Below are 15,181 nucleotides of genomic sequence, written 5' to 3' on the forward strand. Positions count from 1 at the left end.
TACGATTGGCCTTCTGGGCTGCGAGCGCACATTGCTGGCTCATGTCCAGCTTTTCACCCACCAGTACCCCCAAGTCCTTCTCGGCAGGGCTGCTCTCAATCCCTTCATCCCCCAGCCTGGATTGATACCGGGGGTTGCCCCGACCCAGGTGCAGGACCTTGCACTTGGCCTTGTTAAACTTCATGAATGGGGCCCATGTCCCCCCTCAGACCCCCTAACCTTTACTGCAGAGATCACTTTCTGTCATGGACCTGCCACCCTGGGGAGGTGCAGGTTACGGGTATGTGAGGGTTTTGGGGACGTGGAGGTGGGTTATGGGGACGTGGGGGTTACGGGGCAAATCCCGGTAGACAGGCGCCTCGCTCTCTCCCGCAGGATGAAGGAGTGGTGGGTGCAGGTGGGGCTGCTGAGCGTGCCCCTCCTCGCCGTCTACCTGCACATCCCGCCCCCCAAGCTCTCCCCGGCTCTCCTCTCCTGGAGGTCCTCCGGAGGCTACTTCAGCTACAAGGACCAGAACATCTTCTACAGAGGTGACGGGGCCGCGCCGAGCCCTGGGGACACCTCGTCTGTCCCGGTGGGGAGCGGAGCTGGGGGTTCTGCTCCCCTCGGTGGCCCCGGGGATGTCCCCAAGGCCAGGCAGGGAGATGGCAAATCCCTCCCAACGTAACGGCTTTAAGGGGAGCTGCTGCGTGGATCCAGGCGCAGTGTGGCTGTTCGTTATCAAAACATTTTAATTGGGTGAAGCCACGAAGGTTGGCTCTTGCGCAGCGGTGACAATACCTTGGTGTTGGCGGGGAAGGATCCCAAGAGCCTCTGACGGGTCACAGCAAGGAAAAGATGCCGAAAAACCTTTTTGCTGGATTGGTTGTCACCCATCGTAGCAACTTAGGGGCAGCTGCCATTAAATTTTGCTAAATAAAACCCTGGTTTGCATCAAGTAGCCGGTGCTGGCGGCCGTGGGGGCTCGTCAGGCCGGGTTTCCGAAGCCACGCGCAAACCCATGCTTGGTTTTGGGGGAAGCGGGGGGAGAGGTAATGCCATGCTGCTGGTTGGGCTCCCAGCGGGGCGAACGGCAACGCCTGGCTTACAGGGGAAGAAACTGGGGGAAGGGTGGGGGGAAGCTGACCCTGAGGTGTCCCGTTCCCTCCTCAGATTCGACCGGCGCCGTCGGCAGCTCCGACGTCGTCGTCCTCCTGCACGGCTTCCCAACCTCCAGCTACGACTGGTGCAAGGTGAGGGGAGCGAGTGCACGGGGGGTCGGATGCCAACAGCAAACCCCGCGGTTTCTCCCTCCCGGGGACGAGCAGACAGACAACGGGTGGTGGCTCAGCGCAGGGTGGGCAATGCTCCGGAGGAGCTTCTGCTGGGGGTACCACCGCGCGCCGGGATACCAGCCCTGTTCCTCTCCCGACGCCTTGCAGAGGAGCCAAGCTCTTTTCACGTCGCCCTTTCCCACACTCCAGCCCAAAGCAGGAGGAAAAGACCCACAACTATTTCTTGGCTTTGCTGGGGGACGGTCTCGCTGTTTATTGGGAAATTTCAACCTCCTGCAGTTTTCTTGGAGTTGGAAGGTGCTGTCTGGGGGAGCGGAGGGGAGCGGAGGGGAGTGTGGCCATCCGCAGCTGCGCATCGCCGCAGTCTTTTCCTCTCTCTGCTCCCGTCAGCCATTTTTTTTAATGCATTTCTCTTCCAGATCTGGGAAGGGCTGACCCAGCGGTTTCACCGGGTGATTGCTCTGGATTTCGTAGGATTCGGTTTCAGCGACAAGCCTGTAAGTAGCCTGGGAAGAGGATTTTTGCAGTTGCTTTTGGCCCAGAGGTTGTTCTGCCGTGCCAGCATCCCCGGAAAATTGGCATTTGCAGTCCAGTTTCTTCTCCCATTTACATCTGGAAAAGGAATAAGATTATAATAGTGGAAAGGATGGAGAAGGTTTGTGGTGGAGATCAGCTCTGTCACCGTCTTGCCATTTGACGTGACTCCAAAGCGCGCCTTGACCCCTTTAGGGCATGGGCAGTGCTCCTGTGGGCTTGTGGACGTAGCTGCTGGCCCAGGACATCCCAACTGCTCTGTCCAGGGTCGCAAACTCCTGGTTTCCACCCCATCTTCCTCCATTTGGGTGTTTATTCTGGAGTTTGCGGGCTCATGGTGGGTCAGGCTCTCACTGCGTCTCCTCTCCCGCTTTGCTTCGCAGAGGCCCCACCGCTACTCCATCTTCGAGCAAGCCAGCATCGTCGAGGGGCTGGTGCGTCACCTCGGCCTCCGCCACCAGAGGATCAATCTCCTGTCCCACGATTATGGGGATACGGTTGCACAGGAGCTGCTCCACAGGTCACTGCAACCACTGATGCTCTGGCTGCTCTTTGTTGTCCCCGTCAAGATGATTTCCAGCAGATAAGTGGAAGGACGTAGCGCAGAACCCCCTTTCCCCTGTACCTACAGCTGTAACAAAGGCTGGGAGGCCTCAGGGCACATCCACGGTGGGCAGATCTGAGGCTCCCATCCATAAAATCCCAGCTGCTAGGACATTTAACTTCCCTCCTGAGCTCCTTCTCATCAAGCCAGTGACAGCAGGGGAGCAGAGACGATATGACACTAATTTGTGTTAATTTGACCTGCTGGTCAGTCACTTCTTGGAGCCTGGAGAGCTCTAGTTGTGTTTCACCACCTTCTCTTCTGTCCCCCAGGTATGAGCACAATAAAACTGGAAGCATCTTAATCAACAGCCTCTGTTTATCCAACGGAGGTAAGGTTTGCCTGGCGTGGTGGCATGGGGTGGGCTGAAAGGGTTGGGGATCCATGGGACGGGATGGCCTTCCCGTCTCCATCACCCCAGGGAAAGCACCACCCGAACCCCAAGCACATTGCGATTAAGGTGCTGTAATTAACCGGGAGCATCAGTCCTCGGGCTGCATTTGCGGTGCCTTTCGTGGCACCACAAAGAAGGGGAGAGACCGGGAGACGCGGAGCAGAACACTTGCAGCATTACAACTCTGTTCTTTGACATCCTTCCAGGGATTTTCCCCGAAACGCACTACCCCCGGTTCATCCAGAAGGTGAGCTGCTACCCTCTCTAGTCGTACTGAATCGCCCCTCAAGCAGACGTCTGACTCTGTGAGTGTGGGGTTTTACCTGGCTCAGATGCCTGCTGCTTTTCCCGCTTCGGTAACGGCACCTGAGCTGCTCACAGGCATCGTTAGAGGCGGTGGGGAGAAGCAGGGGCTGTCAGGACGCGGCTCATCTCATCTGAACATCCCGGCTAATCACCCCTTGAAGCGCCGATGTCTCACTGTTGAGAGCTCGCGTCCATCTCGGCATTACCAAGGGACGGGGAAACTGCTGCGATATGGGGAGCCGGGGGAAAAGCCCTCCGGGGAGGCAGGATTTACCCATCTGTACGATACCAAGTGGTACTGTCTCTTTTTTTTCCTTCTGCCCAAGATCCTCAAGGATGGGGGTTTGCTGTCTCCCATCATCACGCGGCTAATGAACTTCTTTTTCTTCTCCAGAGGGTGAGTCGGGTCTCCGTGCTGCCTGGCACAGTCCGTACGGGGGGGTGTGGGCCAAGCGGGGAGGCGGCCAACGTAGGAATTAGTCTAGCGGGTATTTGGCAGGTGAGCGGATCCCCCGGCACCGTCCCAGGAGAGATTTGCCCCTGGATTTGAATGACCTTGATCCTCCAGGCCATTTCCTCTCCAGGTTGGCAAAGCACTTCAGCCTAATAATAAACCACAGGGCTTTCCGCTGTACACTGAAATCCTTCCCTCCCACGAATATTGGACTTGCGCGTGTTACAGAGGCAATGAAAACCCTAACCGCACTCTACATACGGTGCGCAATCAGATACATATTTTTATCAGATGTTGCAAACCTCCTTTTTTTCCAAAAAAGCCTTTTGGACTGGCTGCTAAGTCCAACACTGGGTGCCTTTGGGGGATGACTTGCAGCGCTGCGCTGGCGCCCACGTATTTCACAGTGGAAGCTGGAAGCGCTCGACTGTTCTTTGCCCTCGGCTAGTTTTTGAGCCGTCCGATAACACGGCTGCTGCCGTGCCGCTCTGAACTCTTTTTTTTTTTCAGGCTCGGGGCAGTCTTCGGGCCCTACACGCAGCCTTCGCAGGCAGAGTACTGGGACATGTGGACGGCGGTGCGGACCAATGACGGCAATCTCGTTGTTGACAGGTACGTCGCCGTTAATTGCTGCACAAGCTTAGTTTTACACCCGCGGCGTCCCTCTGTTTGCAGGCAGAGCCATGCAGCGGCTCGGAGGTTACCGGACCTCGGCCAGGTCCCTGGACGTTGGCTCCCCGGAGCCTCCAGCTGCTTCCACTGGGGTCTGGGATCATCGTTGCCCCCCAAAAAAAGAGCTGGGGTGTGACGTAGGAGCAGGGATTCCTGCTGGGATGATGCAAGGCAGGTAAATGAAATCTGGAGTCAGGAGGATCTGAGCCTGCACGTGGTGGGAGGAGGACAACGCTGGACATGTACAATATGGGGTTTTTTTTCTTCTTTGGCAATTAGGGGCTTGAATTTGTGGGGTTTTGTTAACAGCTGGAGCTAAATCTGGTTTTCTCCAGTTCGGGACTTTTGGAAGGACCTCGGGCTCATGGTTGCGAGTTCAGTATCCCCGTTCAGTGGGGCCTGTGTGTGTCCTTCTCCCCCAGCGTGTCAACTCCTCTCTCTTCCCGCTGGGTACAATCTCTGGCCAAATCACAAAACACAGTAAGGACCAAATAGCTCAGCCTCTCCAAAAGGCGCCTGCTAATTGCCTCTTATAACGAGGGACACTCGCCCAAGCCCAGCAATGGACACGTCTGACACGCTGCCCACTCGGCAAGTCCCGTCATGGCAAATTTTTGCAATGTCACCTTTGCTGGCAGCACAGCTGTGATGGGAAGCTCAGTGCCCAAGTACCTCCATCCTTTAAATGTCGTGTGTCAGAGTATTGGTATGTTTATTTAGTGTAGCTTCCCATCCTTGGAAGGCTTTTTATAACCCAACTGACTTGAACCTGATGTTTAAGTTGTGAGCCTCAGCCCCTGAGAGCTCTGCTGAAGCAAGGAGTCACCCCGAGTCGCTGGCTGGGATGACGAGACAAGCTGAGGAACCCTTAGCAGTTCAGATTTTCACTGCAAGACCTGACCAGTGCAATTTATCTTCTCCTGCATTCCCCCACACTCCGTAGTTCAGTGTTGACTCCTCTTCTGTGGGGCACTGAAATGGTTTCAGAGCCGCTGCAATGCCTGTGAGCCGAGCACGGGAGCACGCAGGCGGCGCTGCCCCCGCGTTGGCTTTCAGCAGACCGATTTCTGCCCCGACATTTTGTAGGATCCAATTGCAAACCTGCTTTTTGTCCTGCTGCCCAAGCGAAGCAGCATCGAGTTTGTTAAGGGGGCTTGGGGGTAACCAACCTTTCGGTGCTCGGTTGCCGGCTGCCTGCAGCCCGCTGTGACTTACTGTGCCGCCTGGCACAAGGGTTACGATGGTTCACCCCCTTGAACAACCCAGTGGCATTTGACTGGGCGCAGAGGACCCAAATTTGCTTCCATCTCAGTCGGGAAGGATTCGAACTCCATCCTCCTATCTCCCCAGACTACGGGCTGTTTCCCCCTTCCTAAATGAACTTGCGTTATCCTCCAGTAGGACTCTTGGAGCACAGAGCTGGCAGGGGCGAGACCTGGAGTCAGGGCCCCAACCTCAGTTGCACTTTTATTTGCTAACTGTCTAAATTAAAAAAAAAAAAAACAAACCAAAACCACCTTGGGCAGTTCGCTAAGCTCGGGGATGGTCAGCAGACCGATTTTGTGCCGCTGCTGCCCCAAGGAGGCGGTCCGTGGGAGATGCAGATTCCACCTTGGTCTCATTGCACAGGCATACAGTGCCCTGAGAGCAATTTCCAGGCTGTGCAGCACCTCGAGGCACCGTCCGCTGCGTAACAACAGGTTTCTCTTCAGTATTTTGCAGTACATAAACCAGAGAAAGAAGCACAGAGACCGCTGGGTTGGGGCTTTGATGTCCACCTCTGTCCCACGTGAGTAGGAATCCATTTTCTTTGATTTACTGGTCGGGATGTTGGGAATCGCCGCCCTCGCCTGCAGGCACTGGAGGCCGGTGCTGGCTCCTTCCACTAAGCGCTGGAGCCTCTCGTTATCCTGACGAGGACGACGTGGCTCAAATCTGCTTTGTGCAGGGGGTAGCAAACCTCCCTGCTCCAGTTTAAGGCTCGGTTACAGCGGAGGGCCGTGAGCTTGTTAAGATGAAAGAGAGTTTGTTCCACTCTCCTTTAGAGGCTGGTTCACAGCCTCCCGTTTCTCCAGCTGCTGCCCCAGGGAAGCCGAGGTGCTTTTCAAGCTCAAAAGAAGTTGCAACCACTCAAGGAAAGGTTTGATGTTTGCAGGAGGAGGGTCAGAGGCTGAACTTGACCCCAGGGCAGAGAAGCAGGAGCCCTTTCGGCAGCTGGTTTACTCAGTGCTCTGCTGAAAGCTTCCCAAGCTCCGTGCTAGCTGGGGGGAAGGTGCCTGCAGCAGGCCTCCCTGGCTTGGTTTAGGGATGTCCTTGGGTATAGAAGCTCTGTCTGTGCTTCTCTCTTGCAGTGCATCTAATCTATGGGCCCCTGGACCCTGTGAATCCACACCCAGAGTTTCTTCAGCTTTACAAGTAAGACAATACCCACCACAAAGTGGGAATACGCAACCGGGGTTCCATTTCGAGGGAGATTGTGTCTCCGACCTTTCCTTCAATTCCCTTTTCATGGAGGCTGTTTTTAATTCCTACCTGTAACCTGCACAGCTACGTGATTCAGTTGGAGCCTTCTGCAGTTTGGAAATTGCTTCCCCTTTTTAGGCATCAGAGTCACAATTCTCAGTCAAATCAATCATGCATTTTAAAACCACATCAGACAGAGGTAAGATTTATTGACGGAGGTAGTCGTCTCCTCCAAACTAACCTGAAGTAAATCCAGCACTTGGAAGAGTGGTCAACTGTAGCTGCTACAGGCTTTTTTGTCCCCAAACCATGTTATGGGCAGAATCCCAGCTGTGCAAGAGGGTACTGTCCTCCTCACCGGTAGCATCTGGCTGGCTACGGGCCGAGCCTGCTGCAGTTCCTGTGCTTAAGCCTTCCTGCATTCTTCCAACAGGAAGGTGCTTCCCATGTCCACGGTGTCTGTGCTGGACGACCACATTAGCCACTATCCACAGCTGGAGGATCCGACAGGCTTCCTGAACGCTTATCTGAACTTCATCAACTCCTTCTGAGCTGCTGCAGCTCAGTTCTCACTCTCTGTTTATGAGTCAGGCTTTGGGGGCAGGAAGAAACCTTGATTTTATCTCCAGGTCCAACACTTTGCACTAACACCCTAATCTTTGGCTGCCAAACTGCTGCATTTATGCAGTTAAATCCTTTGAGCACCGGAAAAAGATTAGCCTGCGGGGAGGCATGAACTAAACTGTCAGCCTAAGCAGAGGTACAGGAGGCTGATGGCTCTTCCCTCTTCCCTGAGCCCTGCGCTCACCTTGCTTCTTGACCGGCCTGTCTCTGTATTTAGGGCCAGGAGGGCTCAAGGGAGAACAGGGGCACCTGAGGGGAGGCAGAGCACGTATGTCAGTTCAAGAGTCCTTACTTGCCTTCATTGCTAGGCTATGCTGCGTGCCACAGGTCGGCAGGACCGCCAGCAGCCAAGGGTCGATGCACGTATTCCCAAGATGGATGCTGGTCTGGTTTTTTTTTGAGTTGTGTGCATGCAGTTTAAATTATATCCCTCTGCTAAGTGTCATAAACTTGGCCAGCTTGTCAGGACTGAAGAATTTGAAACTGAGTTTGCCTACACTAAATACAGCAGGAGAGCTGGATCTGTAATCCCCCAAAGTATAGGCAATGATGCTCTGCACGCATAAAGGGGCATTTAAGCCTTGCAATTATGTCTTCAGTAATTTCTTTTTAATGGCCAGTTACCCAAAGGCAAGCTCTAAACCTCAAGTTTTTACCACATCCCTTGTTTCTCCGACTTTCAGTTCAACAAGCAGAGCCACTCACTGACACTACACCCCTGGGACTATCTCAGGAGCTTCCCCGAAGCTCGGCTGTAGCACGCAGTTCTACCAGGGCAGGCTCGTACCTGTTTCACTAGAGCAAGCCGAATATGCAATACTGGCACTAGCAAAAGCCAAGGTGTTCTTCTGAGCAATAGCTATTCCAGCCACCGGGATCTGGGACAGGTGTTTAAGTTAGCATTAAAATAGTATTCCTTCCTTCCTTCCTCACCCTGACTTGATAACTAAAGAAACACCAATTCAGCAGCAGAAAGATGCAGAACTTCCCTCACAAGGAAGTCACCGCAAGGTCCCTCCTTCCCTCTCTCTTCCCAACTTTTGATACAAGATGTTTCACGTCTTCGAGCCCAGGAAAAGGCTGCACTGTTGTTTGGTATTACCTGGCATAAGGCTCAGAGAATTGAATATGCCTTGATAGGTGAGGTTTAATCTCTCTCTCTGTACATTGATTTTTCTGTGCGGAACAGAGGAGACCATCATCAACAAATTGTAAACTTACAGGTTGGTAGAATCTGCAGGTTTTGTGTGGTTTTTAACAGCCTATGTTTGAAATTTAATAGCATCCCTTTAGGAATAAGGGGCTTCTGCTGAGTAAACAGCCCTTAGGGGCTACTTCTTCTGTACTGAAGCAGACAGAATTAGAACAAGAAATTTCTATTTTATTAACAGTAATTCATATGAATTCCACCACTTGGACCAGTGTTTATTTTCTGTTAATAAAAATCAGTTTTGACAAAAGTCTGATTCCATTTTCTTACCACCTGCATCTTTTATCTTCCCTGCTCTACTGCAAGTGGCCAGAGATGCAATAAGTTAGACAGGAATGTGTAAGTGACAACGAGGGAGGGGACACAGGAAAGGCTCAGTACCAGCCAGCCACTACTGCCACTACTGTAACATCATACAAAATATTTACCAAATTGAGGAATAAAAACTACATGCAGAAGGACAGACAGGCTGCTTGATATCCAGTAAATACTCAACCGGTGCTTGCAAAGGAGGTTTCCACCACAGTCGATGCGCTGTAACACTCAGCCTACAGAAGCCAGGATGACATCTACGGGCGTCTCTTCCTTGCTCCTAACCGTCACCTGCATGGTCACGCCATCTCCTAGCGCAAGCCTGGACCTTACCAGCACATCGCAGCCACCTCTGTATACACCTGGGGACAAAGCAACATTTGAGAGATTAATGTAAGAGAGGCTCAGTGATCTAGTCCTAACCCAGGAGCCAACAACCTGGTGAGTACAAGACAGATTCAGTCTACGGCCAGTTGCAGAGAGGAGGGGAAGTGACAAAAAAATACCAAACCCCCCAAATCCTCTAAGCTCTTGAGGCCATGGCTGAAGATAACAGATACTGTCCTAATCAAACAGAGTCAGCAAGTGCTGCTGGAGGACTAGGCTGATTTAAATAGGTAGAAACCAGAAAATGGGTAGCTGAAGCTCACTTCCAGTTTGAGAAGGCAAGACATATTGTAATTCTTCTGTGAAGGCAGTCTGTTGGCTCAGTGCCCCTGCTGTTAAGGGAGGAATAGTCCTCCTATGCTTCTACTAGAGGGCTTGGAAGTGGTGCTCCTGGAGGCAATTAAGACTGCAGGACGAGCCATCTCCAGTCCCACTTCAACATCACTACACAGACAGACCTGGAGTTACCAATTCTGCCTCTGAAATGAGAGCCAACCCTTCTGTCATGTTCATTGCAGTTTTGCTTTAATAACTGCAATAAAGTTTTGTAGAGCGCTTCACTTCCAGGGATTGCCCAAAACTGTATGCCTGGACCACAGTCGCCAAACAAGAAGTTGTGGGGCACTGCAGGCCAATTCAGGATGTGTCTTTAGTGACAGGAACTTGAAAACAAGATGGTCCTAGGAACCCCCTTCTGAGATAATCTCAGGCAAGGAATTTAGTTAGGTGTCTGCTCTGAAAGTTCTTCATTCAAAAGATTCACTGCTGTTCCCATAGGTAGAATATCTCCATTCTGAAAGACGCAGAGCCTAGCCTAAGTACACCTGCAACCGCAGGCTCCAAATTAGCACCAGCTCCGTTTAACTCGCTGGTTCACTTCAGCTTTCTGTAGAGAAAAATCTCTCAAAACAAGAGCAGAATCTCCTAATCCATTTCCCTTCACTTAGTCAAAAAAAAATTAAAAAAAAAAAATCTGTGGGGACACGGAAACAGCGAGTTCAACAGAACGAATACTTACCAGCTAAGTAGAGCGTGTGAGAATTTTTGTTCTCTGGCACTTTATCTGATCTCTCACAGGGCTGCATGCCCAAAAACTTGATGATGTTATTGACAGCTTCTGCATTCAGAGATTGAACAAGAAAATTACCTCCAGGTTGGTGCCAAGCTTTCTGTGAGAACTAGCTTGCAATTAAAGAACATTCTCTAAGCGCCCATGTGGCTTAACCACTTCCATTCATTATCTTCATTGCAGCCCAACCAACACCTTGCCGTGTCCCTTCTGCTGTCTTAACAGCCTAGGAATGCACCCCTCCCTTCAACCAGCCTCAAGCAAGAGAGCACTGCCAAGCTTCCACTCACTGTAATCCCAGCATTGCAACACAAAGCCTTGTTGCTGGGACATAATGTCACATTGGAAGGCACCAAATTCTCCTCCTACCACACTAAATATATCTCCAGCACGGCAGATTTACCGGGATTACTATGTGGGTCACCAATAAACGAGGAGAGATCATCTCACCATCAAGGGTTTTAATTGAACTAAGTGCAAAGGTTTCTTCTTTCTCAAAGTCATCTCCCACTTCTTCCCACGCAGCTGCGAAGTTAGGCTTTAAAACCTTCTGAATATGATCAGACACGGTCACCTCCAAATCTTCCAACTGACAGAAAAGCAAGGGAGATTTTCAGCTGCCAGTTACAGAAATGATCCTAATCTTAGAAAGGGAAAGAAAGACAAAGAGAGACAGCAGCATGTTGCCAAGACAACTCTGGCATGCCTGGTTTTAAATTTCAGAAGCCTATAATAATAGCATCTAAAAAGCAGAGAGGAAAAATAGTATTTGTGGTGATCATCTGTAAAGTTTAAAAACACACTGAAACACCAGTGAGATCAAAGGAGAGTAGAAAATGGGGCAATCGCTTTGTGAGTCAAAGCCCCTTCTAGCCCTTACTGGGCATCTGAGGAGAGAGACCTTCTCAGAATCCAGAAGGAGCCTTTACTTGCTCCAAGCCCAAAAGGCAGGTGCTTTCCTGAGATCCGACTTGTATTTCAGTGATCGATAACATGAACACAATAAACAGAAGTGCAAATGTTTAGGGTGGAGAGAAAGACTGGGCCACAGTTCTGAAAAACGGCAATGGAAGTTACTCCTTTCTTCCTATCTGTCCCCACAAATCCAGCAGTATTTTTCCTTTCTTATTCCTTTCTTCCTATCTGTCCCCACAAATCCTACCTCCACAGGGCACTAAAGCTAAACTATTGGCAGAAGCAAGGTTTTGAGGAAAGGTCTAAAGTCACAAGCTGCCGTATTTTGGAAATGGTGTTTCAGGCAGGCCTGCCGTTCTTTCCTACTGGCTTCAGATCTGAAAGGAAACCATCAACCTGACGGCCACGTGTATTCAGAATTAGTGACAAGGGAAAAACAAACAAACAAACAAGTCCTGAACTTACCACATATTCATCGTCATAGCCATCATCTTCTGGCACGCCTGTGTTTGGGTCACAGTCTCGAACAGTGAACTTCATTGTGCAGCTGAAAGTACAAGCAACTGGGGAGGAGAAGAAAAGCCCGTATAGGTTAGTGGTGTGGTTTCTTCTGCTCGAGCCCTCGTTTCCCAAAGAGGGAGTGGAAAGAACGTGCATTAGCTTTGCCCCAGAAGATACGACATGGTCGTAGTCAAAGCATTCTTCAACTTCACATGAACTTTCCCCCCCAGATTCTAAGATGAAGGCCAAAAGAGGATCTTGGGGGAGGAGTATGCCAGGGCGGTAGTGTAACAAGCACAGGTCCACTGCAGAGTGCTGCAGTGCGATCCAGTTAGCATTAGCTACCAGGAGAAACTCTGCAAGGGTTTCTGACAAGCAGATTATGATCCAAAACCACAGTTCAAGGAATTCAGACTCCTGATCTCCTCTGCTATTAAAGCGATAACCAAGAGATCTACCCCACTGATGACCTGAGTCATGTTAAACCAACTGCAAATCCAATGGAGTTTCTTTTAAGCGTGAATAATAAAAGCAAGAAAGAGAAATTTTATGTCCAAGAAAGTCTCTTATTCCTAAATTTCATAGTCATTTCTAATTCTCTAAAGAGAGGAAAAATTGCATTAGCCAGATATGTAGAGGCCCAAACTACCAATCTTTTTGTTTTCCCTACTTGTATTTTCCTTTTACCGATTCTGTTCCTGACTACTACCAAACATCTGTTTCCAAAGGTGCTCCTTTCCTTGACTCAAGATAATAAATTCATTCTCCTGTATTACCTACATGCTCTCCAATCCTCTTAAACATTCCACTTCTAATCATCCAATACCACTGACTAGTTAAAAAGTGTGTATACTATTTTGTAAAAAGTGTGTATACTATTTTGCACAAACGCAGATTCTACGTAAAAACCAGCACGTGTGACACGAGAAACAAACAGTACTAGAATCTCAGTATGCACTTGCCAAACCCCACAACCCTAAACATTTTATTATCTGTTCTCCAAAAACTTCATTTGAGGGCTCTGTCGCGCAGAACTACTCCCTCCCAATGGGTACCTGCCGTGGGGTCATCCTGGGGAATCTGGACAAGGGTGTAACACATGCCCGGCTGGTTGTAAGCCAGGCTGGGTGCTGGGATGCAACAGATCACGTCGTAAGCGTCCGACGGCTCCATCTGCACAGTGACTCTCTCTAACAGCTGATCATTTAACGTGTTTGTGCAATCAAACTGCGGAAGAATAAATCGAAAAGGACTTGAATATAGAAGAAACATTTCTAAACAAGAATTTTTCCCCAAATCAGCTACAATACTCCAGACATCCCGCATCTTTGATCAAGCCTGTCGTTCTCACTGAACAGCTTTTCTCTTCAATTTCACTAGAATTCTTTAACAGACGGGATCATAACCCCCATCCTTTTTTGATCATCGAGGCAAGCAGCACACACCCTCTTAACTCTACCTTGCAACTCCCTTAAGAGAGAAGCTGTCCTCTCCAGGGCACAGCGACAACACTGTTTATGCTACACCCAGGCATCATTAAGGCCCAACTCCTATTGCACCCTGGCAAAAGCACGTAACTTCTCTTACCTGGAAAACGATGTGATTTGTGAACACGTGTTTAATACAACGAACAAAATACTCCGTTTCTGCTTCTGTGAGCTGCACTGGTTCCGAAGACTTGAATAACGGACCCAAGCTCTTAAACTCTGGAATGGCTGCCAGTTGTTCTGCACAGAAAGGAAAAGAAGATGACAGACACTTAGTGACAGGCTCGTTCATTGCTCCCGTCTGACCTGCGGCAATCCTCCCAACACTTCAAGCGCTGGAGACCCGCTGATCTTCTCTCATACCTTGGAATATATCCTGACGTGAAGGTGCAACTTTCTCAGGCTTGCTGGTCACTAGGGCAATCTCTGAAGAAAAAAGCAAAGACATTGTGCTGTCAACTACACCATGCAGGAGTTTTAAATGCTGTTGTATCTCCACTAAAAATTCCTTAACCTGTAGTGTTTCACACATTCTGCTGCAAACCATTGCCAGCCTGGTTCCTCACACACTGAAATAGCTTTTCTGATAGGCAACGTTGGATTGTAAGGAGAGAAGAGGAGAGATGTTTGAGTAATGATGAAGCCGCCACACTTTAGACCAGAATAGCCAGCAAAAAAGCTGGAAGAAGGAAGAGAAGGGGGAAAAAAAAAAAAAAACCAACCCCAAACCTTTTCTTAAAAAAGTTGCGCAAAGTCAAAATGCAAGAGTTGTGCAAGAACACGGAAGAAAGCCAGTGAAGTGAATAAGTGCTCCTGGAACGTACTTTTTTCAAACATCTACGGACTAAGAAATTCTTATGAGGTACAAACTCCTCTCTGATAACAAGATTAGCAGACCGAGTAACGACAGTCTTGCCAACCCATATTCCCTCCGAAGAAGCGCTGTCTTCCTTTATCTGTGAAGATCAGGCAGGCTTGCTTCTGCAAAGCCAGTGACACTGTAACCTGTATGGCATTCAGCTGAGCCACCTCCGCTCTTGGCCTGACTCTACTAGGACAGCAACCAGTTTACAGACGTCAAGTGTCATTACGGCAACCTGAATGCTTTTATAGCCTTGCCTACAGCCTATTTAAATGAAGCCCGAGTGTTACCTGCTTTCTGTTCAAAGATTGGTGCAGTAGCCAGTGGAACTGTTTTCATATCAAAAGGTTTATCAGAAGGCTCCAGTGTATATTGGTGCAGGGCTTTCTCCATCCCAGGAACAGAGACGGTCAACCCTGCAAAGCAGAAGCACAGGCAGAAAAATTCAGTTTTAACAGCGGGAACTGTCAGAGGCCTACAGGCACTACGATATAGGGTTCACAAATGAACCGTGCAAATTTTGGATTGCCCACTGCGCCAAAAGCAGTAAGATGCCAGAGTCTGCAAAACTTATCTGTGTCTCAGTTACCTCCCTCTTGAGATATAAACAAGGAAGATTATTTAAAGAGCTCTTCTCTGTAGCCTGTCCATTGGTTCAGGCCACAGAGAAAAACTCTTGTGAGGAATCTAGAGTTTACAGCTAGGTAGATACAGTTTGGACTTTGGCTAATAAAAAGCTGGTAAAAGCACTTTCATTTCTCAGTAAACACAAACACACACACTAAGTACTTCAAGACACTGGATAGAATAAAAAAACTGCTCTGAAGATGACACACAAAGTTGCCATTCCAGAGGGCACTGCAGTCTAAACAGTTCACTCAAGAATAAGTCCTCTTGCAAAGAGTCTTCATTATGTTAAATACTTGCATGAACTTTCAACTACAGACCGTAAAGCATTTTTATAACCAATTCTGGCAACAAGATGTGTCATCCTCATTTTGTAATGGAGAAGATGGAGCAAGGGTTAAGAAAATAATCCAAAGTGAATCACAGAATCATAGAATCATTAAGGTTGGAAAGGACCTCTAAGATCATCAAGTCCAACCGTCAACC

At 49.6% G+C, this 15,181-nt stretch overlaps 3 protein-coding genes across 3 annotated transcripts in view; 1 reads left to right on the forward strand and 2 right to left on the reverse strand.

Annotated features, from left to right (window-relative positions):
* The window catches only part of CEP41 (centrosomal protein 41), a 13,096-nt gene extending 12,912 nt beyond the window's left edge, over positions 1–184 (reverse strand). Inside the window, exon 1 of the mRNA XM_009282689.2 lies at positions 158–184. Within this exon, the coding sequence (XP_009280964.1) occupies positions 158–184 (27 nt within the window). The remainder of the gene's footprint in view (positions 1–157) is intronic.
* Positions 185–376: 192 nt separating this feature from the next.
* On the forward strand, positions 377–8,850 carry MEST. The gene is made up of 11 exons (XM_009282665.1): positions 377–530; positions 1,153–1,232; positions 1,694–1,771; positions 2,192–2,328; positions 2,685–2,743; positions 3,013–3,053; positions 3,439–3,509; positions 4,077–4,178; positions 5,951–6,027; positions 6,590–6,653; positions 7,135–8,850. The coding sequence occupies exons 1-11, from the start codon at positions 377–379 to the stop codon at positions 7,250–7,252; spliced, it is 981 nt and encodes a 326-aa protein (XP_009280940.1). The 3' UTR covers positions 7,253–8,850.
* A 93-nt stretch (positions 8,851–8,943) lies between these two features.
* Positions 8,944–15,181, reverse strand: part of COPG2 (coatomer protein complex subunit gamma 2) — a 24,816-nt gene continuing 18,578 nt past the window's right edge. Inside the window, exons 16-23 of the mRNA XM_019472979.1 lie at positions 14,359–14,484; positions 13,570–13,632; positions 13,307–13,446; positions 12,775–12,946; positions 11,684–11,781; positions 10,754–10,892; positions 10,253–10,351; positions 8,944–9,209 (exon numbers count right to left, since the gene is read on the reverse strand). Coding sequence (XP_019328524.1) covers positions 9,079–9,209; positions 10,253–10,351; positions 10,754–10,892; positions 11,684–11,781; positions 12,775–12,946; positions 13,307–13,446; positions 13,570–13,632; positions 14,359–14,484 — 968 coding nt within the window. The 3' untranslated portion in view covers positions 8,944–9,078. The remainder of the gene's footprint in view (positions 9,210–10,252; positions 10,352–10,753; positions 10,893–11,683; positions 11,782–12,774; positions 12,947–13,306; positions 13,447–13,569; positions 13,633–14,358; positions 14,485–15,181) is intronic.

This window comes from Aptenodytes forsteri, unplaced genomic scaffold, assembly GCF_000699145.1.
Source record: "Aptenodytes forsteri isolate BGI_AS27 unplaced genomic scaffold, ASM69914v1 Scaffold310, whole genome shotgun sequence".
NCBI classification, from domain to species: domain Eukaryota; kingdom Metazoa; phylum Chordata; class Aves; order Sphenisciformes; family Spheniscidae; genus Aptenodytes; species Aptenodytes forsteri.

Excerpts from the sequence above, each read along its gene's own strand:
- MEST (XM_009282665.1), top strand. The coding sequence starts at position 377 with ATGAAGGAGTGGTGGGTGCAGGTGGGGCTGCTGAGCGTGCCCCTCCTC. Across the intron at positions 1,233-1,693 it reads CCAGCTACGACTGGTGCAAG|ATCTGGGAAGGGCTGACCCA; the intron begins GTGAGGGGAGCG and ends TTTCTCTTCCAG. Across the intron at positions 2,329-2,684 it reads GCACAGGAGCTGCTCCACAG|GTATGAGCACAATAAAACTG; the intron begins GTCACTGCAACC and ends TCTGTCCCCCAG.